The sequence below is a fragment of the Ornithorhynchus anatinus genome, chromosome 1, assembly GCF_004115215.2.
Source record: "Ornithorhynchus anatinus isolate Pmale09 chromosome 1, mOrnAna1.pri.v4, whole genome shotgun sequence".
Lineage (NCBI taxonomy): Eukaryota > Metazoa > Chordata > Mammalia > Monotremata > Ornithorhynchidae > Ornithorhynchus > Ornithorhynchus anatinus.
Window position 1 is genome coordinate 141,393,003 of NC_041728.1, and position 23,950 is coordinate 141,416,952.

The 23,950-nt window shown below is 41.3% G+C and overlaps 1 protein-coding gene across 2 annotated transcripts in view; it reads left to right on the plus strand.

Moving 5' to 3' along the window:
- Nucleotides 1-16,462, plus strand: part of NAALADL2 (N-acetylated alpha-linked acidic dipeptidase like 2) — a 966,685-nt gene extending 950,223 nt beyond the window's left edge. For both annotated transcript variants that reach the window (XM_029067290.2, XM_039913127.1), the window contains one exon: nucleotides 15,386-16,462. In XM_029067290.2, coding sequence (XP_028923123.1) covers nucleotides 15,386-15,584 — 199 coding nt within the window. In that variant the 3' untranslated portion in view covers nucleotides 15,585-16,462. The remainder of the gene's footprint in view (nucleotides 1-15,385) is intronic.
- Nucleotides 16,463-23,950: the final 7,488 nt, after the last annotated feature.

Here is a 23,950-nt window from a genome sequence, read left to right on the forward strand (position 1 = left end):
AAAGTTATTCCAAATGCATATTGCACTTCTGAATTTGATTTGTTTATAAAGGATGATAAATCTAACAGTAAGAAAGGAGGGTCAATATAAGGACAGGCTGGAACTTAATACAAAGTCACAATTATTTTAACAGTAGTCTGCATTCCACCATGGTACCCATCTTAGATAAATTCAAATTCCAGTGGCAAATGACTGACAATACTCTCTCATTTTTAAATGTAAGAATTAAGGGGAGTTTAATATGGTTGAACTTAGCTTTGCAAGGGCAAAAATGGGCTGGAAAAGTACTTTTAAAACCCTCCTATTATGTACCTATAATATGTTTTCTATTCCAGTATCTGTTGGGAATTCTCTCTCATTCATTTAATCAGTTGGAAAACTACAGTTTTAGAGGCATGAAGGTATCTTTTGAAAGATTAGCCAACTTCACCTTGAAAATGAGAATTTAGTGCTAGTTAAAGTGTCCCATTAAAAAGCTTGAATATTTGAGTTACCCAATTAGTCCAAAAGGGATTCAGAATAATTTACAGCCATTTCAGTTTTGTGTTTCCAATTTGCCAGTGAGACAGTGAGAAAAGGCAATCAGAGGTGGTGGTATCCTTTGAAAGAACAGAACGTGTCCCATTAGATCTAGAAGCATATATTCACTGATGACATCTGCTGACTCTAATCATCATGTTCACTTTCTCTCCTCTAAGTTGGATGTGAACTTTGCATACTTCCTTAAGCATTTCTCCAGTACCCCAATACCTCTTTTAGTTTAACTCTCTTCTCTATAATTAGCTAATTTTCCCTTCCAAATGCTCCATTTCTTTATAGAATAATACCTCAAATTGAGTTCCAAAATCTTCAGCCAAACATAAAATATTCTTACAAAAATATTTCTTTCTAAATGAAATTTTCAAAAATAGAGGAAAAGAGATATAGAGTCTCTTTTTACCCAAAGAAGCCATTTATGTTGAAATGCATCTACAGATCCATGTGTTGATTGAAAAGGTCTCTTTCAGGACCCAAAGTATACTAGCCACATGAACAGTATGGCATAATAGAGCACAGACCTGGGAATCAGAAGGTAATGGGTTTGAATCCCAGCTCTGCTACTTGTCTGCTGTGTGACCTGGGCAAGTCATTTAACTTGTCTGTGCCTAAGTTACCTCATCGGTAAAATTGGGATTGAGACAGTGAGCCCCGTGTAGGACAAGGGACTGTGTCCAACCCAGTTTGCTTGTAATAACAATAATTATTGTAATTATGGTATTTGTTAAGCACTTACTATGTGCCAAGCACTGTTCTAAACCCCAGTGCTTAGTACAGTGCCTGGCACAAAGTAAGTGCTTAACAAATGCCATTGTTATCATTATTATTATTAATAGTAGTAGTATTGCACACAAAGACTGTACTTGTCATGTTATTTAGGCACATCTATATATTTTCATATAAATTGTATTTGTTAAGCAACTTATTAAGTAGCACTTCTTCATTCTCAGTCTGCTTCGCAGGCTCCTCCTCTGCCTCCCACCCCCTAACTGTGGGGTTCCTCAAGGTTCAGTTCTGGGACCCCTTCTATTCTCCATCCACACCCACTCCCTTGGAGAACTCATTTGCTCCCAGGCTTCAACTATCACCTCTATGTGGATGATTCCTAAATCTACATCTCCAGCCCTAATCTCTTTCCCTCTCAGCAGCCTCACAATTTCTCTTGTCTTCAAGACGTCTCTACTTGGATGTCCTCCCATTATCTCAAGCTTAACATGTCCAAAACAGAGCTCCTTATCTTCCCACTCACACCTTGTCCTCCTCCTGACTTTTCCATCACTGTAGATGGCACCACCATCCTTCCTGACTCTCAAGTCTTTAACCAAGGCGTTATCCTTGAATCCTCTCTTTGATTCAAGCCACATATTCAGTCCATCACTAAATCCTGCCAGTCCCACCTTCACTAGAGCACTAAAATCCACCCTTTCTTCTCCGTCCCAACTGATACCACATTAATACAATTGCTTATCCTATCCCTCCTGGATTACTGCATCAGTCTCTTTGCTGACCTCTCAGCCTCCTGCCTCTCCCCACTCCAGTCAATACTTCACTTTGCTGCTTGGTTCATTTTTCTACAAAAACATTCAGGACCTGTCTTCCCTCTTCTCAAAAAACTCCAGTGGTTGTCCATCCTCCTCTGCATCAGACAAAAGCTCCTCACCATTGGCTTTAAAGCACTCAATCACCTTGTCCCCTCCTACCTCATCTTGTTATTCTATACTTCCACCAAGCCTGCACACTTGGCTTCTCCGATGCTAGACTTCTCACTGTGCTTTGATCTCATCTGTCTCACTGCCAATCCCTCACACATGTTCTGGCTCAGTCCTGGAACAGCTGAATTGTACCTTCCAAGTACTTAGTACAGTGCTCTGCACACAATAAGTGCTCCATAAATACGATTGAATGAATAAGTGAATGAATGAATACCCTCCTTCCTCAAATCTGATAGGCAATTACTCTCCCCCCGTTCAAAACCTTATTGAAGGCACCTCCAAGAGACCTTCCCTGACTAAGTCCGCCATTCCTCTACTCCCATTCCCTTCTGTTTCAACCTGACTTGCTCCCTTTGTTCTTCCCCCCTCCAAGCCCTTATGTTCATATCTGTAATTTATTCATTTATATTGATATCTCTCTCCCCAACTATAGACTGTAAGCTCATTGTTGGCAGGGAATATGTCTCTTTTTTGTTTATTGTACTCTCTCAAGCTCTTAATACAGTGCTTTGCACAGAGAAAACACTCAATAATTATGATTAAATGAATTTGTAAAGCATTTACTATGTGCCAAGCACTGTTCTAAGTTCTGGGTTAGATACAAGATAACCGGGTTGGACCCAGTCCCTGTTCCACAGAGGGCTCACAATCTTAATCCGTATTTGACAGATGAGAGAACTGAGGCACAGAAGTGAAGTGACTTGCCCAACATCATATAGCAGACAAGTGGCAGAAGAGGAATTAGAACCCAGGTCCTTCTGAGTCCCAGCCGCATGTTCTATCCAGTAGGCCACACTGCTGTACATCCCCAGCACTTTATTAAGCATTGGATTAGATGCAAGATAGGTCCCACATGGGGCTCACAGTCTAAATGGAGGAGTCCAGACATTGAATCTCCATTTGACAGATGAGCTAACTGAGAAGTTGTCACCCAAGATCACACAGTAGATAGATGGCAGAGCCAGGATTAGAAGCCAGGTCCTCTGTATCCCAGGCCCATTCTCTTTCTCCCAGGCCACACTGCTTCCCTTTTCCAAGCACTTAGTACTGTGCCCTGGATACAGAAAGCACTCAATAAATACTAAGATGGATTGATTTACCTCCTTTCCTGACAAAGTTTCTCCTTGAAAAGAGCCACTCTTTTCTTGATTGCAATGCACCATTCTGGTGTCTCTGTGGCTCTGTGGTGTAGTGATAGAGCATGAGCCTGTAAGTCAGAAGTTTGTGGGTTCTAATCCACAACTCCACATGAGTCATGAGGGGGGAGTGTGGGGAGGACCGAGTAGCCCTTGGAGTAGAAAGTGAATGTTCCCTTCCCTAGCTGCTGGACATCCTCCAGTCCCTTGAGGAAAAGCCCTCCTCCTCCCTTAACAAGTACCATTATTATGATTATGATCATTATCATTAAGTAGAGGAAAGAGGGGTCACCCTAATTTTCCCCTATTTTTCCCTAACCTTTTCCCTTGGTGTAGCCTTTTCCCCAGGCCAAACCTTTTCCCCTAGCCTTAGCTTTTCTCCCAGTTTAACCTTTTCCCCTGGCCTAACCTTTTCCCCTAGCCAAACCTTGTCCCCTACTGTAACCTTCACCCCTAGCCTAATGTTTCCCCTTGGCCTAAGCTTTTCCCCTGGCCTAAGCTTAACCCCTGGCCTAAATTTTTCCCCTAGCCAAACCTTGTCCCCTACTGTAACCTTCACCCTTGGCCTAACCTTTTCCCCTGACCTAACCTTTTCCCCTGGCCTAACATCTTCTCCTGACCTAACCATTTCCCCTAGCCAAACCGTTTCCCCTGGCCTAACTGTTTCCCCTGGCCTAACTGTTTCCCCTGACCTAACCATTTCCCCTGGTCTAACCTTTACCCCTGGGCTAACCTTTTCCCCTGGCCTAACCTTTTCCCCTGGCCCAAACTTCTCCCCTGGCCTAACCTTTTCCCCTGGTTTAACCTTTTACCCCTGGGCTAACCTTTCTCAGGTCTAAACTTATCCCTTGGTCTAACCTTTTCCCCTTACCTAGTATTTTCCCCTCACCTAACCTTTCCCCTCACCTAACCTTTTCCCCTGGCCTAAACATTTCCCCTTGCCTAACCTTTTCCGCTGGCCTAACCTTTCCCCTGAGCCTTACCTTTACCCCAGCCTAATCTTTTCCAATAGTCTAAACTTTTCCCTTAGGCAAACCTTTTCCCCTACTGTAACCGTCTCCTCTAGCCTAACCTTTTCCCTTAGCCTAACCTTTCCCTTAGCCTAACCTTTCCCTTAGCCTAACCTTTCCCCTAGCCTAGCATTTTCCCCTAGGCTAACCTTTAACCCTGGCCTAGCCTTTTCCCTGGCCTAAGCTTTTCCTCGTCATGCCTACTTCCCCTGGCCTCCCCTTTTCACCAAGCCAAACCTTTTCCCCTAGCCTTAGCTCTTCTCCCAGTCTAACCTTTTCGCCTGGCCTAAGCTTTTCCCCTTGCCCAACCTTTTCCCCTACTGTAACCTTCTCCCCTGGCCTAATGTTTTCCCTTGGTCTAATCCTTTCCCCTGGCCTAACCGTTTCCCCTGGCCGAACCTTTTCCCTAGGCCGAACTGTTTCCTTTGGCCTACCATTTTCCCTTGGCCTAACCTGTTCCCTTGGCCTAACCTGTTCCCCTGGCCTAACCTGTTCCCCTGGCCTAACCTGTTCCCCTGGCCTAACCTGTTCCCCTGGCTAACCTGTTCCCCTGCCTTAACCTTTTCCCATGGCCTAAACCTGTGCACCAGGTGAACCTTTTCCCCTACTGTAACCTTTTCCCCTACCATAATGTTTTCCACTAGCCTAACCTTTTCCCTTGGCCTAACCTTTTCCCTTGGCCTAACCTTTTCCCCTTGGCCTAACCTTTTCCCCTGGCCTAACCTTTTCCCCTGGTCTAACCTTTTCCTCTGGTCTAACCTTTTCCCCGGTCTAACCTTTTGCCCTAGCCTAACATTTTTCCCTGACCTAACCTTTTCCGGCAGCCTAATCTTTTCCCATAGCCTAAACTCTTCCCCTAGGCAAACCTTTTCCCCTACCATAACCTTCTCCCCTAGCCTAATGTTTTCCCTTGGCCTAACCTTTCCCCTAGCCTAACATTTTCCCCTAGGCTAACCTTTTCCCCTGGCCTAGCCTTTTCCCCAGGCCTAGGTTTTTCCTCATCCTACCCTCTTTCCCTGGCATCCCTTTTTCCCCAGGCCAAACCTTTTCCCCTAGACTTAGCTTTTCTCCCCGTCTGCCTTTTTTCCCTGGCCTAACCTTTTCCACCAGTCTAACCTTTTCCCCAGGCCAAAGCTTTTCCCTGACGTAACATTTCCCCTTGGCCTAACCTTTTCCCCTGGCCTGACCTTTTCCCCTGGCCTAACCTTTTCCCCTACTGTAAACTTTGTCCCTAGCCTAATGTTTTCCCCTGTCCTAATGTTTTCCCCTGGCCTAAACTTTCCCCCAGCCAAACCTTTGCCCCTACTTAGAGAAGCAGCGTGGCTCAGTGGAAAGAGCACGGGCTTGGGAGTCAGAGGTCATGGGTTCGAATCACGGCTCCCCCACTTGTCAGCTGTGTGAGCTTGAGCAAGTCTCTGTGCCTCAGTTCCCTCATCTGTAAAATGGGGATTAAGGCTGTGAGCCTCATGTGGGACACCCTGATTACCCTGTATCTACCCCAGTGCTTAGAACAGTGCTCTGCACATAGTAAGCGCTTAACAAATACCAACATTATTAATCCTGGCTCTGCCACTTGTCTGCTGTGTGGCCTTGGGCAAGTCACCTAACCTCTCTGGGCCTCAATTAGCTCATCTGTAAAATAGAAAGTGAGACTGTGGGCTCCACATGGGAAAGGGACTGTGTCCAACCTGATTTGCTTATACCCACTTCAGCACTTACTAAAGTGACTGACATACAATAAGCGTTAAGAAAATACCACAATTATTATGACCATTGACTCCTGGTTTTTAACAGAGATGGAGCATTATCTGATTGACTATTCTGTTGTATTCTTAAACGAATTCCTCAATCCTCTCTGTTTCAGCTTCCCCAATTTCAGCTCAATGTATAGCAGCCGTCATCCATTCACCCTAAATGTCACTTACATTGGCATCAATTTGAGAAGAACACAGCACCAATGCTAGGAGACTGAGTTGTTTGTAGTCTGCGATACTGCCTTGCTATTTGATATTGCATAAAGCCCATAGGTGATGCTGATAGAACTGCCCTGGCAGTAAGTCAGAGCATCTGCCAGGACTATAGATCTCACAGCTGCGGAGAAAATGGGCAGAATTTCAGCTCTGTTAGCCTGGAATCTGACACCATGCCAACACCACACTCTGTTTTACCCCCTCTCAGAGGAGGTGCCACTCTGCCTGATTTGACTTTACACTTCCTTGTCTATTGTGGCATCATTAATCAGCTCATGGCCTGTGTTTATTTCTTGCCAATATAATTTTTGAAGAATCAGTAAACACTTCTCTGTTGTGTAGCCTGGGGCAAATCACTTCACATCTCTTTACCTCAGTTGCCTCATCTATAAAATGGGGGTTAAAGCTGTGAGCTTGCTGTGGGACAGGGACTGTGTCCAATCTGATATATTTTAATTTCCCCCAGCACTTAGTACAGTACCTGGCAAATGGTAAATGCTTAACAAATATCATTACTATTATGATTATTGCTGAGCACTTACTGTGTTCAGAGCACTGTGCTAAGAGTTTAGGACAGTGCAATGCAATAGAGTTGGTAGACACTGTCCCTGCCCTAAAGAGCTTACAATCTGTTGAGGATTTTGCTAGGAGGTTGGCTTCTCTGATCCAAGGTGATACAGCAACTTAGATTTCCTTTACATTTATTATCAGATGTTAATCCAGGCTGATTTGATGAAGTGGTTTACGATGGTTACATGTCTTCTTGGATGTGTACTTTTAGAGAAAAGTCATCTGTGTGCAGCAATCCTGCTTCTAGGAAGGTGCTTTAAATCTGAGGCATGGAAAGAATTTTCCAGAGGCTCAGAAGTGTATTCTAATGCCCATATCCAGTTCTCTTGTTTCAACCACTTGCATGATTTCATCAAATAAATAGACTGGCTCCAGGTCCACCAAATATCCTTGCTCTGACCATGGGCGATAGATGACAGGACATCCCTCACCATGATGACCTCATCATTCATGCCATCTTAAAGTAATATCAGAGTCTCAATGAATTTTTCAAGGCAGTCAAATCTACAGAATAATTTTCAGAGTTCAGTACAACCAGTGGTATCACATGTTTTATAGGAAAACCCCAGAGAGGTCTCTGGGCCACTCCCTAAACCTTCTATGCATCTGATGTAATGATTGGGTTTATTAAGCACTTAACTGTGTGCCAAACACCATGCTAACTCAGGGTTGGAATGAAAGTAATCAATTCGGGTCTTGTCTCACACAGGGATCTCTGAGCCTGATGGGCCACAAAGATTTGATCAGAAGTCACACTATTATTTTGGTAACATTTGGTCGCCAGTATTTATTACTGATCCAGGAGTCCTCTGGCGAGGATCTTCCCAGGAGTGGTGAGTGATGAGGTGACTTGTTAAGTACAAGACCTGGTCCCTCATCTCTCCTCTTAAGGACAGTATCAAAGATAGAATCCTTGGGATTCTGCATCATCTCATCAGTAATAATAAAAAGTAATGATTGTCGTATTTGTTAAGGGATTACTTTATGTCAAGCACTGAACTAAGCACTGGGGTATATATAACACAATTAGGTCAGACATAGTTCCTGTCCCATATGGGGTTCACGGTCTAAGTAGGAGGAAGAAAGGTATTGAATCCTCATTATAAATATGAGGAAAGTAAGACCCAAAGGAGTTAAGTGAACTGCCTAAGATCACATGGCAGGCAAGTGGCAGAGCTGAGGACTAAGTCAGGTTCTGTGACTCCAAGGCCCATGATCTTACCATTAGGCCACATTGTTTTTGGTATTTTAGTAGCCCAAGTGTCATGGATGATTGCATGTTCAGTATGTAAGCAGAGTACTTTCTCCTTACTTGTAGATCTATCAAAGAGTAATTTTTATTAGGTAGCTTCTATGGGCAGATCGATGCACTTGAAACACTTGCAAGACTTCAGTAGTTCTCAACAAATGTAAGCTTGTTTTAGGAAGGGCATATGTCTCTTTATTGTTATATTGTACTCTCCCAAGTGCTCAGTACTCAGTAAGTTCTCAGTAAATATGATTAAACAACCAGGGCACTAGGTTCAGGTGCTTTGCTTTGGTTATCTCCAGATTAGTTGTTGCAAGTGCCATGTTTTGCAAGGTGGTAACTTTTCTCTAATCTCATGGAACTGATCTTTTAAAAGGGGAAGAGTTGAGGAGATCTGTGAAATAATGGCACTTTAGTATCTCTTCCCGTATTGCCATGATAATAATAATAATGTTGGTATTTGTTAAGCACTTACTATGTGCAGAGCACTGTTCTAAGTGCTGGGTTAGATACAGGTTAATGAGATTGTCTCACATGAGGCTCACAGTCTTAATCCCCATTTTACAGGTGAGGTCACTGAGGCACCGAGAAGTGAAGTGACTTGCTCACAGTCATACAGCTGACAAGTGGCAGACCCGGGATTCGAAACCATGACCTCTGACTCCCAAGCCCGGGCTCTTTCTACTTAGCCACGCTGCTTCTCTACAACCATTTTCAGTCTTCTGAGGTGCTGTGATAGCAGGTTTAGGGTCCTATGATGTCTTTAGTGCTGGGGACAAGTCCTTACTTTTGTAGTGGTCTGCACAGCTGCTCTTCTGCTTAGGCATCCCACCATCTATCAGATCCAGTCTGTAACTGGATGTGCATGTGGAGTAGCCCATTTCTGAAAGCCTCACTTGTGTCTGAGTCAAGCGGCACTAAAGGGTTTTTGCGCGGTAATTAATTTGTTGCAAGTAGACTTAGCATCCAAGTCACATGCATTAGAGCAGTCTTAATTTATTTCTCCCACATCTGAGTGGCTGCCCAGTCATGTGCCAGAGAAATGACTATTTGTTGTATATCTTAGAAGTTGCAGTAATAGTTTCCTATTCTTACAGGGCTAGAGAAAATTTAAAGCATTATAGTTTCAGAAACTCTATTACCCCAGTGCTTGGTACAGTGTCTGGCACATAATAAGGAATTAACAAATACATAAGAAAAAAGAAATATATTACCAGTGCTCGTGAGCAGTGGTCATCCATTTCTGTCAAGTCTGGGACAGAAAAAAGGGTTTTGCTTTGTCAGAAAGGCCTCAGGTGAAACAATGGGAGTAACTGGATCTGGAAAATAAGAATAGGTGGCAATTCAAGGTCCTTAATTATCTACTTATTTGCATTTAAGGGCTCAAATGGGACAAGGTAGCAGAACTATAAATTTGCCACTTCCAGACCATTAGGGTCACCTTGGAGATTAGATCTCCCAGCAACATGGGCACTTAGTTTCCCATCCCCCTAAACTGAGTTTGGGGCCAGGAGGGCCAGGCAACAATTGAAATGATAGCAAAACGAGCCAGACTACTGCAAGATGGAATCTTTTTGGCCAGAGAAGGTCTGGGATTGAGGTGGCAGATTAATGGTCTCTTGAAATGTATATCCAGCCTCTGTGGCCACTTGGAGACAAGCTCACAAGTAGATTTATTCTTATCTAAAATGTTCTTACAGTTTGTAATTGGGTAGGCTCCATTCCACACAAATTCTAATGGAATGGGGGTATGCACTGTATCTATATACAAATTACTTTTATTCTTCATACTCTAATGCATTGTGCACTTTTTGGGATCAGGAATAAAAATTTTAAAATTAATGAGGCATCTCTTTTTGATTAGGACTCATGATACACATGTATTTGTCCTGTGCATTTGAAGATCATGCTACTGGTGCTTAGCTAAGTAACTGGATTATCTGAAAAGACTGTCACTGAAAAGACTGAATTTGTATGTAAAAACTGGGTTCTGAGTTGTATTTGCTCTCTGAAGCACTTGATGTTGTGTTTAATTTTTCTTCCTAATTTCACAATCTTTCTGAAGTCTCTGCTTCATGAAAACATCTCTCTGGTCTGATCTGCCTGCCACCATGATCTTCCAGTAATCAATTCTGCAGCCAAATATTGTAATCATGCCTTTATTTGCAATGTTTTTCTGATCCCCGCCACCCCCTGCCACCCATTTTCAGATGTCATGATTCAAGTCACCTCCTGCATCTGCTTGGATTGCCTAACTCTATCAGCAAAAAGAATGAAAGGGAAATGCTTTTTGATCCATAAGTCTGTGGCTGGTGGGGAGCCACAGGATGGTTTAATCCAGGGGACAAGGAAAGTAAAAGTGTGAATTCTCATCTTCCACATCTTGGAGCCCTTTTCTAGGGATCTTCCCAGATTGCATCTCATCTCTGCCTTAATGACTCCAAGTCACCCAGGAAATAGCCTTTGGTAGTCATCCCTAAATTCCCTAACTTGTCAACACAGAAAATTGCCAGGAAATGGTTTCCTTGTAGAATGTAATTTTCGAATCCAAGGATTTCTATTGTAGCTCCTACGCACCAAACTCTCTCTGCAAAGGAATGATAAATGATAGATGGCTTCATGAAGGGTGTCAAGTGCAGATGTCACCCCAGCTGACAGTGAAAAGCCATTCCTTTGGCTGACAGAAGGATGGAGAGAGGCCATTGGCCTCCCAAATGAGGATTCCCATGGCCACTGTAGGCAACGACAGGTTAGGATGGGGAGTTCAAGACCTTTAGGGTCTTTACGGTAGAACCTGTCTTGTGTAAAACTCTAGGATTTCCAGAGTGCATCCAGTTTGCTTTCATCTGAGCATTTTCCTTGTGACTCCTTCCAAATCCCATCTCTGTCCAGCTCATTTGCACAGCATCAGTGAGTTACAGAGGCATATTGGGATAAGAGGCATGAAGGTGCTTTGCATGCTAGTGATTTTGATCTTTAATGAACATACAAATACAGGAAATCTAGAAAAAACTATTTTCAATGGTAGAAGTGATATAGTAATTAGACTTAAGCTAAAGTGTATTTTGTGAACTGAATCGGCATTGGCTGTGGCTAAGATGTCACAACATCCAACTCTGTTGACCAGTGAATGAATGGCAGTAGTCTGGACTTTATCCCCACTGCCATTGTGATAAATCATCATTTAACATGAAGGCTTCTATGTTAAGTACTGGTATAGATACGTAAATCAGATCGGAAGAGCCCCTGTCCAATCTAAGAGATAGGGAATGCAGATATCTCACTTCCATTTTAAAAAGGTGGAAACTGAAACCGACCCTGGTCCCTTAAGGGCCAGGGACCATGTCTCATTCTCACCCTCCAGTTTTTCTTAACAATTAGAACAGCAGCCTTGCACACAGAAGGATTATGTGGATACTATTTCCTTTGCTTTTAAGAAACCTTTCCAGGTTTTTCCAATAAGTCAGTGGTGGCAGAGTGAGACTAGATCTAGGTATCCTGGGTCCCAGTCCCTCTCTCCTTCCAGGAATTCACGCTATCAACTGATAGCCATTTTGCATGGAGTGGAGTCTTGCAGGCAGCTCCCTCCCCATCTAGATCCCCTTGGCCACAGTTCTGACCATGGAGGTGTTTCAGGTGGGGGAGCTCTTAAAGGAGGTCTGGAAGAGTCCATAGTGCAGGCTTATCATTCAGGCTACCCGGATGCTTTCTGTCCCCACCTGGCCTACACTGAGAATGATTTTAATGGATCCCACTTACCAAGGCCCCAAACCATATAGCCTAAGCTTGAGGCAGGTATGGTACAGGTTAGAACCAATCAATCATTGATATTTGTTGAGCACTTCATGCACTTCAAGCACTTTAAACGTTTGAGCCAGATGCCAACCTCAGCATCTGAGAGGCAGTGGCAACAGCTGGAATCTGTGGTCAGGGGTTGTAACTCGTTAGATTGTATCTACGTTAGAGAATGGTGTTGAATTGCCCATTCTCACAGAGACCCTGATCAAGGCACCTTACATTTAGATCTGTTACTTGCTAAGTAATGCTCAAGTTTAGTTTGTTTTTGTTTTTTTTTTAAATTCAGAAACCTGCCCCAAAGTCTTATTTAGTGATCATCTGTAAACTGAAGAGGTCTGCTTCTTGTGCTTGCATTCAAGCTAGTTTTCCAAGCCAAGAGATTTCATCATTTCTGTAAGCTCGTTATGGACAGGGAACATCTGATAATTCTCTTATATTGTACTCTCCCAAGCCGTTAGTACAGTGCTATGCACATAGTAAGAGCTCAATAAATACAATTGATTGATTTCTGGGTAAACATAGTAATGTACTATTCTGTGTATAATGCAGTTAGTCTAAGCTCTAAAATAGTCATAATTGTCAGAAACAACTTTTTCCATTAGAATTCAAGGTGCACATCCTGTTTCTGCTTGAAGGTAGGAGTTATTTTTTGGTGTGATTTCATCTGGAAATTCCTCTGCATGAGGTATAAATCCCATTAATTTAGATTTTGAACAGGTGGCATCTCATACTCATCTATGATGATAAAAGGCAACATTTCAAAGAAAGTCATTATTTAAATCAATACATTTACAGACCTGGCAACATCTTAAACCCTATAGATGCCTTTTCTTTTAAAAGTCATTCTATCCCTTTCCTTTGCTTCAGCACTGTAAGAAAGATCGGTCATTATACAAAGATGTGCTGCTGCCTGGATTTATTAATTAGATTTCCTGGTTTGGTGCTGCTCTTTTAAGATGACTGTGATGTATTGTTGAAACAGGCCTATTAAAATGAATGATGTATGTTGTAATTTAATTAGTGTCATCAATTATGAATTTTGCTTTTCTTTTAGTAGCCTCTGTGTGTGTGTGCATATTATCTTTGGAAAATATTTCAATTAATCTCTTAATTCATCCCAGTGTCTCTTTCATTATAAGGCATATGTTGGGTGTGGTTGTTTATAGGTGGGATTATCTGGGTGGTGATATCCACATGTGTCTTCCCATGAGCACAGAGTTGCATGTTGTAGTATACTGAAGGATGATGCCATTATACTAAAATCATTTCTCCTCCAAGAGACCTAAATCCTCATTTGCCCTATTCGCCTTCCCATATGCATTCCCTATGCACTTGGGTGTTCTCTCTGCATTCACCCCTTAAACTATTAACCCCACATCCAGGCCCACAGTTGTCATTTACATTGCCCTTACACTCTGCCACAACCCCATCTGTAATGTATTTAATCTCCGTCTACCACTGTAGACTGTGGGCAAGAATTGTGTCTACCAACTCTTGTATTGTACTTTCCCAAGAGGTTAGTGTAGTGCTCAGCAGACAGTAAGTATGCAATAAATCTGCGATTGATTGACATTTATTTTAGCAACAGCGGCAAATGTGACCAAATAAGTAAATGCAGACGCCCCTAGGACATCACACACACATAAAAATTATTCCTCCAGAAAGCTCGTTTCACCCAAGGTGTTTTTTGCAGTTAACAGTTTCACAGAACTGGATAACAGTATGGTGAATACACTGTATGTTCTAAGCCAAACTGATAAATGTGCAGTAAACCAATCATTATGACCTTGATGTTTTCCACCAGAAATGAAATGATGCAGGTCAGGAAGAAGTAGGTTCAGCCTAGGCTGCCTGCTTCTATCCCTCCAGTTGTGATGGAGTGGACCAGAACAGTTTACTGCAGGTGAAATTAAGGCTATAGAAAGTGAAGTTAAGCAACCAGCACTTAGCTCCACATTAAGGAAGGTGACCATTGTTCTGTTCCTCCAAGAACCCTGTACCCCTATGAGAGACAATATATAGAACTGGGAGTTTAGTAGTCTTACCCTGTATCCTAGTAATGGCATTTGTCTCTTTCTTGCCATACCATTTCCTTGAAAAATCTTGCACTGTTTTCTATCTTGCCTTATTTGCACAATCCTCTTGAGGCATCCAAAACCCAGGAAGCTTTCATTCCTTTTCTGGTTTCAATACACTAAGCTGGGATTCCTACTGCAATTTCTTCGTATTTGGCTGTGGAGCAGAATTAACCCAAGCTACATTTAAAGCATTTCTCCATCCTTCCCTGATGCCAGTCCCTGATCCCTAGCACACCTCTTTGGTTTTCTCCCATAATCCATGCTGAGCACACCTGACTCCCTGAGCTTATTATGTTGAGGGAAGCATAACTTCAGTGCTAGTAAACTGACTTCTCTGCCACTATGTTATTTGTGACCTTTCCATTCTTTGCTGTTGTAAGGAATAGGAAGGCTCGTTTGGAAACCACTGAAGAAAGCTTCATGTGGCACCTTGGTTCTCAGAACCAATGAGATGACTGAATAATATGACAGCTCTTTAGACAATGGTTTTGGTCAGCTTGCTGATTCTATTTGGACATCACCCTCTGTCATTCTGTAGAGGGAAATTCTATCCTTTTCTATCAGCACCTTGTTGGACAATATGATAGCATTCAGTTCAGTGCAGGTGATGAAGAACATTGGGTGTGCATAGAATTCCCCCATCTCCTTGAAGTCTACTTTCTCCATGTTTATCACAATCCCCTGTCCAGAGTAGACTATGCTATGTGATTTTCAGCCATGTTAGTCATGCCTGTGTCCCTCTGCGGCAATCATTCATATTGGACATCTCCTACACAAAGAGCGACTCATATTGTTTCTAGGATCTTTGATGAGGCTGATAACCTGCTGAGGAAATCAGAAATGCATTCTGCTAGGTTGTAAGCTCCTTGAGGGCGGGGATCATGACTAACTCCTCTATAATGCTCTGCACGCAATAAGTTCTCCCTAAATGAAACCCTTAGAATAACATTGTGCAACCTGAATTCCGTACACCACAGTGGACCCACAGAAGTGATTTTTTGTTGTTTATTTTGTTTTACTAACATACAGAATCCATTTACAGGCAGTGCCATGTGAAATATGTCAGGCAGACTTTCATTTGTAAAATGCTAAGCTCCCTGGGGGACCGTGGCTGCATTTTTACATTTTTTCTACTTTTCCACAGACAGTTTTACATTTACGAGCATAACAAAATAGAAGTAGATTGCTTTTCTATAATTGTTTTGCCATTGTCTTGTCCTTTTAAATGCATGATTAGTAAGCAGATTCACTCACATTTCTGTTGATTTATGGTTACAGAAAGCAATGGTCTTTACTTTTTTTCCACCCCCCCCTTTTCTCTTTAGAAACATCTTGTACAGATTGGATGAGAAGACAAACCAATTTTCAATACTCACCGAAGCTTGGGAGCGCTACAGGTTCTATCCATTCAACGAGACCCTTCAAGAGGCCCTGACAGAGGTGTTGAACAGCATCAATTCAGCTCAGGTTCACTTCAGAGTGGGACTTGAAGTATTTGAGAATGTCTTAGTTGGAAAGAACTGATAAAACCTCTTGGCATTTTTAAAGTTTGTTTACAATGCACCCAGTGGATGCTCTAGTCTGACAAGAATTTTTGTGAGGTTACAGCCACTTTGCAATGGCCTTTCTACTGGTGTCTTAAAAAGGTACCATGTTGAGTTTAAAATGTTTAAAAGAGTCTTTTGCACATTCAATATTTTGCAAATGTCTATGATTCTAAATATATAAAAGCAGATAGAGAAGTAATACTTAATCATTCATAATAAAATCTGCTGTATTTTTATATCTAATAACATGTTTGGGATGGGTGTGGAAATGAAGTGTTAGATCCCTACAATTTCTGGACCATCTTTGCTCCTGCAGATATACATGTAGGACCATTGCTTATACACCAACACTAATCAGCTCCTTTTCTACAATGAAGCGGAGAATGAACAGTGTTAGAGTATAACTTTGATGATAGATGGTTTATACAAAGCAATTATAAACATTCAAACAAGTACTCCTTTGACAGACGTTTTGAATTGTTTTTAAATCAAGTTCCTAAACTAAACGCGACAGGATATGAGAGTTATACATGTTACAACTAAGATCGAGAAACATTCCAAGGAATCATTAAATTTTAGCTTTCTGCCCCAAGCAATTCACATACCAGAGTTCTCTGAAAAAGTTTAAAGTTTGGTAGTTTTGAATCCTTAGTCTTCCTTACATCCACTTTAGGAAGAACTGAGGTGGATACTCCTTGGCTTTTAAATTAGCAGAAAAAAAGTATTCAAGCCTGAAAATGGCCATCTCAAAACACAGCTTCTTCACCTAAAATAAACCCCTATTTTGTAAAACCTTAAAGTTGATGGGATTTTTTTTTTAATTTTCAAAATAATGATAATATTGTGGTATTTGTTAAGCACTTACCTGTGTGTCAAACACTGTTCTAAGCATGGGGTAGAAACAAGATAATCAGGTCCCACACAGGGCTCACAGACTAAGTAGGAGCGAGAAAGGTATTGAAACCCCATTTTGCAGATGAGAGAACTGAGGCATAGATATAAGTGGCTTAGCCTGTGGGCACAAGCTCACACAGCAGGCACGTGGTGGAGCTGGGATTGGAACCCAGATTGTCTGATTCCCAGGTCCTTTATCTTTAGACTACTCCATGTGGGGAAGTGTGTGTATTCTCCTTAATGGTAACAGACTCAATTTTTGCCTAAATGCACACATACCTTATACAGTGAGGTTAAGGAATCAAACAGATGTCCACACATGGTAAATTCTCATCAGTGGAACCATCCTTAAGCCTGCAGGATAGGTAGCTATATGCAGCTTCAGTTTTGAAGATGAGACTTCCTTAGGGGGTACCTGAGGTGAACACCCTGAAAGAGCAACTTTTATCCTGCTATGAGATGCAGACTGGAGACAACTTCCAAATATGCACTCGTATGTAGTACATCCGCCATAGACCCCACTCTTTAAACTTAATAATAATGTTGGTATTTGTTAAGCGCTTACTATGTGCAGAGCACTGTTCTAAGCACTGGGGTAGATACAGGGTAATCAGATTGTCCCACATGAGGCTCACAGTTAATCCCCATTTTCCAGATGAGATAACTGAGGCACAGAGAAGTTAAGTGACTTGCCCACAGTCACGCAGCTGCCAAGTAGCAGAGCCTGGGAGTTGAACCCATGACCTCTGACTCCCAAGCCCAGGCTCTTTCCACTGAGCCACGAAACTTGCTTTTCTCACCTCCATTATGCCCATGAAAGACCACAGTTATATAAAGACAGCTGAACTCTCTAAATTTTAGTAAGTGTGGCAGCAGAAATCGTAATTACTTTTAACCTTGGACAGAGAGGAAAAATCTGAGGCAGAGATCAGTTGGATAGCGAATTGATCCCATTTGTGTAAATTTGAATTGCAAAAAGTCCAGCTCAGTCTACTGTCCTGGTCACAAGATCCTAATGTGTCCATTAAATAGTGTTTTTGAATTAACTTTGAAAAAAATTAATATGGTTACAATTAACATTAATTCAAATGGGATGAGAGCATCCCCACAATTGTATTTTCACTAACCAACCATCCTCACCTTTTCCCTAGGTAAGACTCCTGTTTATCCCATTTAAAATGCCACAAAATTTCAGTAGTCTTATGGGAGAGAGAAGCAATATTAACATCTTTATCTCAGTTCTCCAGTGTAAGGGATTTTTTTCTTAATCCTCTTCTATTGAGATGCATCTTGGCCTAGAAGGAACAACTCAGGCTTGAGAGTCAGGGGACCTGTGTTCTAATCCCTGCTTTGCTATCCACCCACTCTGGGACCATAAACAAGTCTTTTGTGTTTGTTTCATCATCTGTCAAATGGAGATTAAATAGTTCTCCTCCCTCCCACTTCATTTGCCCCACGTAGGGCTAACAGTCTATGTGAACCTGATTATCTTTTATCCACCTTGGTGCTTGGCACAAAGTGAGCACTAAACAAAAGACACGGTTGTTACTCCTGGTGCTTTACTTACATGGGTCTCACTCTGTCTAAAGACTCCAGAACATCTACTCTTGTGTTGATGTCTTTCCTGGAGGAGCTCCTTGTGGACAAAAGCCCAGTGCCATCGGTGACTTACACAAGTCAAACTACTATGTCTAAGAGGGGAGAAAATGTATTTCTTGGGGCTGATTGAGATGCATCAACTGAAGGCCTAAAAGCCCAGGCAGGTGCTCTGTGTCTTGCCATCTGCCACGTGTTTTATTCCATCAAGCTCAGAAGATGAATGTAGTCATTATTATGAATTATTCTGCAGCATTGTGTTAATGTAAGTCTTTTATTCTAATTAAAGTACAGACTTGGCACATTGATGGAACCTTAGTTTGAATAATGTAGGTGGTCCTAGAGTTGAGGAACTGCATATTTTTCAATTAGAAGAATGTAATTATTTAATTGTGTTGTCTATTTGGGAATATCACTTCTAAATTCTTCTCTGCTTTTTTTTTTAAAAAAAGGCAACTGGGGCTTTGACAGGTAACCTGTTTGGTTTAAAAATAAGTACCTGCTAATTGTAATGCTTACATTCCTACAAACATATTACTTAGCTGTGGGAATCCAAAGCAAGACATCATAAAGTTAAAGCACTCTGTTTTGGAAAAATAACCTCAAGTAACTTTGGGTGCCTTAGTGTATTGTAGACTACTATTTCAAGGTTCATAGAGGATAGTTAAGTGTTTCTCATCTCATTCTTTCAGAAGCATAAGAAAAATGTTTCAAGTTTTAATCTGTTTAGACTGAAATCTGGGGAAATTTATCAAGATTTCAAGTCTGCTACAGTTGAGTTGAACTGCAGGTCTGTTTGAAAACTTTTCATTTCTTAATCAGTGACAGTTTGGAGGAAGTATCCAAATATTTTAAAGGTAGCACAGACAATGAAGCATCTCAGCAAGTCATTTTGATAAGTGTTCTGGGGAATAGTTGCATTTGGAATCTAGAGGGAAAATTACACATTGCCATCATGTTTGTGAAGTATTCACCTTCAAAACTGGAAATTGCAGCATGTGCAAACACCGACATGATATAGATAGGACAAGTGTTTTCAAGCCATAATGAGCACTCTACATTTCAGTAGGAGGATAGCTGACCAGTTTGCCATAGTGCTTTTATTAGCAGCTAGCCCAGAGAGTGACCCTTGCATGCTTCAATCACTTAGATATATACACCTGATGGAAGAGTATCTATCCAACATATGATTATAATTTTTGCCAAGGATTCTTTTACAATGATACATTTTTTGGATATTAAAGTGGTAATTTTTAAGAAGGAGTTTGATTTTGGATAAAGTATAAAATGTATCCATTTTTAAGCAAGAGGTGATGATGCTAAGAATTCACTGGAGGTTAAGAAAAGTAGTCCATCATTGATGCATCATTTGAATGTAAAGTTATAGAAATTCCACATCTTTCAGCCTGCCTTTTTCATCCTAATGATCATTTAATTGATCAAGCTTTAATTAATCAGTCCAAGTCTTTCCACACACCTGGGCTCTCAGATGGGTACAGGGATGACCTGAGAGTGAATGTATGCCAGGATGGGCTTGAGAGAATCATTAATCTCCTGGGTCTGGGTAGACAGATGGCTCAGGTGGCCTCATCAAGGGGACACATGCTGCCTTCAGCGGTGCTCAAATTTGAGAAATTCAGCCTTATGACCCAGCCTGCTCATTCTGTACTCATTCCTCAGTTGGCTTCTCTGAGAAAAAAGTTAGCATGTTCACTTCAAGGTGAGAGAGTTGTATTTCCCACTAGAACCACTTGCTCTGTGAAAGCTCCAGGTGCTCTAGCATTCTGCTCCCAGTCATTCAGAAGCAGAAATTAGAAGAGAAATTTACCCTCAAACAGCTAAGGTCAGCTGATACCCATCACCTGCCCTCTCTGTCTGGGAAAGAGCTGCAGCCTCCAGAATGCAGGGGGGACAGTAGAGATCAATATTATGTAACTGACCAAGTCTGAAAATTGATTCAAGGATTTAACAAGCATTTTTTTAAATACAAACAGGAGCTTCTCAGTCAACTGATGTTTTAGTTTGAGCATTATCCAAGGTCTCTATTTTTTCTCTGGCTGCCTGCTTTGGCCTATTATCCATTCGTTAGTTTGTCTACCTGAGTGGGCAGAAGGAGAAGAGGAAAAGAGAAAGATAAACCAGTAGTCAGGGAACAGTCTGCTGTCTTTGATACAATAGGATGTGTGATTCGATGCCAAGGAGGGCAACAATCCAATATTTAGGGATCCCTAATTTATTTTTTTGCTAGCAACTCATTAAGGACATCCTATTCACAAAATTTCCAGGTCCCATTTGAATCTGCTGATCTTCTCAAGCTTATGCAATTTCTTTTATTACCAAATATGTGCTCCTCACTTATGGGTAAAAAGAGACTTCTTAAATTTGAAAATTACAACATACAAGCCTCAGTATGTTTTCCTCTGCTGTCTCCTATTGAATGACTAACAATCTGAGTTTACATCATCTGGTCCCTTTGTGAATATGTCATGTTTGATTATTTTTCCACTCAACCTTTACCAATCCAAGCTTCAAGAGTGCTGCGATTGAAGTTTACTGAAAAAGAAGCTAGTTCATTGCACTAAACTTAATTGATCATTTTAGTACCTTCTCTGGTTCTATTCAGTTATGGTGAAAGTGCAATAACCAGAATTGTCTCCAGCATTTCCAGTGAAGGAAAGCTAGGTAGGGTTTTATAGGGCAGTAAAGCCAAGTCTTCACTCTTAGCATTTTGTTGGCTTCATGTATTCTACCACACATTAATTTAATTGGAAGCATCGAGGTCCACAAATTGCTTTCCTGTTGGAGTCACACCAAATATTATATTACTATCATTAGGAGCTTTGGTAAAAAAAAAAAAAGGTTTGGTGGGGAAGTTAAATGTTTTATTTCTAATGAGTCTCATGGCATAACTGTAGCTTACCTTTTCATTCTTTCATTAGAAAGGATCAGTTGCATATTCTAATTCTAGAAAGCATTTTTCTTTATTACCAGATGTGAATTATTTTCTATACAAATATCACCAACAACCTGATCTCTGGAATACACAATATCACCAAATTGTGAACTGGAATCAAAGTCAAGAATAATGTTCTTATAGGTTGCCCAGTAGAAAATAATCCTATTCAAATGGAGTTCCTTTCTCCTTTAGTTTGTGGGTGGGTATATTTGCAGGAGCTCGGTAGGTAGCGAATAAAATGTACCCAAGACTATTACTGTTGTGCAAAATCTGAATATCTATGTGTGTATGTTAATCTAAATCACCATCCTTATTAACTTTATGAAATTTGTGTCTAAATTCATTTGAGAACTGAATATCATCAGAATCAGAAATCATACAACATTTATCTCAGCAGAATACCAAAAATCTAAGAAGCAACCCTCAATTTGTTTTGCTTGAAGAATTCAGATTAACCATATTTTGTACCATATTTTAAACATTCCAAGAAGTGTGAAACTCAAAAGCTAAAATGAAAGCATGCCAACTCCAAGCTGGTGTATTTCCTTAAGAATACATAAGTTATACCCAAATAATCATTTCCACTATTAAAAAAATGATCAACAACAAATTAACTACTGTGGTTATTTCTGCTTATGATATTCACCTGTGAAATTTCTGTATGTTATTTTTGTTAATAAAGTTGGAATAATTAAAAACTTTGGTATGATTGTAAGTCATTCCGTTTCTGAAAAGGAGAGTCCTTCATATCTCACTCCTCATTCCTGATCAATGTATTCTGTACAGCCATTCTAGAAAATACAAAGAGAGACCCAGAAGTTGCTGTCAGAGTACCCTTCTGCACCATTTCCAAATTAGTCAAAAGAGCGCAGGCATGGGAGTCAGCAGGTTCTAATCCCAGCTCCACCATTTGTCTGCTGTGTGACCTTGGGCAAGTCACTTCACTTCTCAGTGCCTGAGTTAATTCATCTGTAAAATGGGAATTGAGACTATGAGCCCCCTCTAGAATGGAGACTGTGTCTAACCTCATATGCTTGTATCCATCCCAGAGTTTAGTACAGTGCTTGCCATATAATAAGCCCTTAATACCACAGTTATTATTATTATTAATAGGATGCAAGCATCAAAGTCCTAGAAACACCCATTCAAGCATGACTATTCAAGGGATCTTCTACACTTTCCAACCAGAGAAGTGATATGGGTTGATAAAAAAAAAAAATAGGTAATGTTTCAGTTTAGACCAGGATATAAACAGCCAAAAATTCATATTAGCACTACAGAGCTAGAAGGTATGAAAGTTCTGTTACATAGGAAGCACATTGACCAACATCACAGTGAGAAGCAGCATGGTGTAGTGAATAGAGCACAGGCCTGGGAGTCAAAAGGACCTGTGTTCTAATCCCAGCTCTGTCACATGTCTTCTATGTGACTTTGGGCAAGTCACAACTTCTCTGTGGCTCGATTACCTCAGTGGGGATTAATGTTGTGAGTCCCATGTGGAACATGGACTGTGCCCAACTTGATTAGCTTGCATCTCCCCCAGCACTTAGAAAAATGCTTGACGTAGTAAGCACTTACCAAATGCCATCATTATTATTATGACAGTTCCCAAAGGCTGTGCTGGCCCTCTTGATTCAGTTTTCTACTTCATTGTCTGTCAAGGTTAGTGTTGGTAGCTTGGTTTTGGGCCCCTGACCAAACTAAGGGTCTGCAGAATGGCCATGCCACCTGGCCTATCTATAGCCATGATACCTGAACCTGACATGGGAGCACTGCTGGCTCTGACAACTTAGTTCCACTGTTGTCATTTTCAGGCCATGTTCAATATCTAAAGGCTTGACAAGGTCACAAACCATGAAAATCTGTAAAGTAATTAGTGTCTTAGGCCCTAAATTATGTTCACCTCAACATGGCTATGCTGGGATACTAGTACCTAGAAATCAGAGTTTTATACAATGCTCCAACCTAGCAGAAAACTGGAAGTCAATTTCCAAAGTTAAGTCAACAAATGTATGGCATCATCAAAAAAGAGAGGCTCTGAATTAACAAAAAACCTATGAAAGAAAAGAGAATCTGTGGTATTGCACACTTACAGTATGCACAACACTGTAGTAAGTGCTGGACAGAGTACAGCACAGTAGACACAATTACAGCCCACAGGCAGCATATGGTTTAGGGAGAAACAGATATTAATAATAAATGCTGTGAGGCTGAGGTGAATATCACATGCCTAAAGTATAAAGATTGAAGGACATACAGACACAAAAGAGAGAGGGAGGAAGAGAAAAGAGGGCTTAGTTGGGGAAGGCCTCTTGTAGAAGATGTGATTTTAGTAAGACTTTGAATGTTGGACAAGTGATGATGTGTCAGATATGAAGAGAGAGGGATTTCCAGGCCAGATGCAGGAAACCTGAGGGATCAGCAGTGAGATAGACATGTTTGAGATAGAGAATGAGTTGGCTAGAGGAGCCAAATAGCGAAGAAAAATTCGTCACCATTGGCTTTTAAGTTCTCCTTCACACTGTCCCCTCCTACCTCAGCTCTCTTTTCTCCTGCTACAACGCAGCCTGAACACCTTTCTCCTCTAGTGCTAACCATCTCACTGTGCCTCTATCTCACCTGTCTTGCCACCCACCCCTGGCCCACATCCTACAACACCCTCTCTCCCTCCTCAAATCTGACAATTACTCTCCCCCCACTTCAAAGCCTTATTGAAGGCACATCTCCAGAGACCTTCAGAAACTAAGACCCACATTTTCTCATTTCTCACTCCCTTCTGGTTCACCCTGACTTGTTCCCTTTGCTCTCTCCCAAACACAACCCCACAGCACTTACTTATATGATTTTATTTGCTTGTATTGATGTATGTTTCTCCCCCACTAGACTCTGAACTTGGT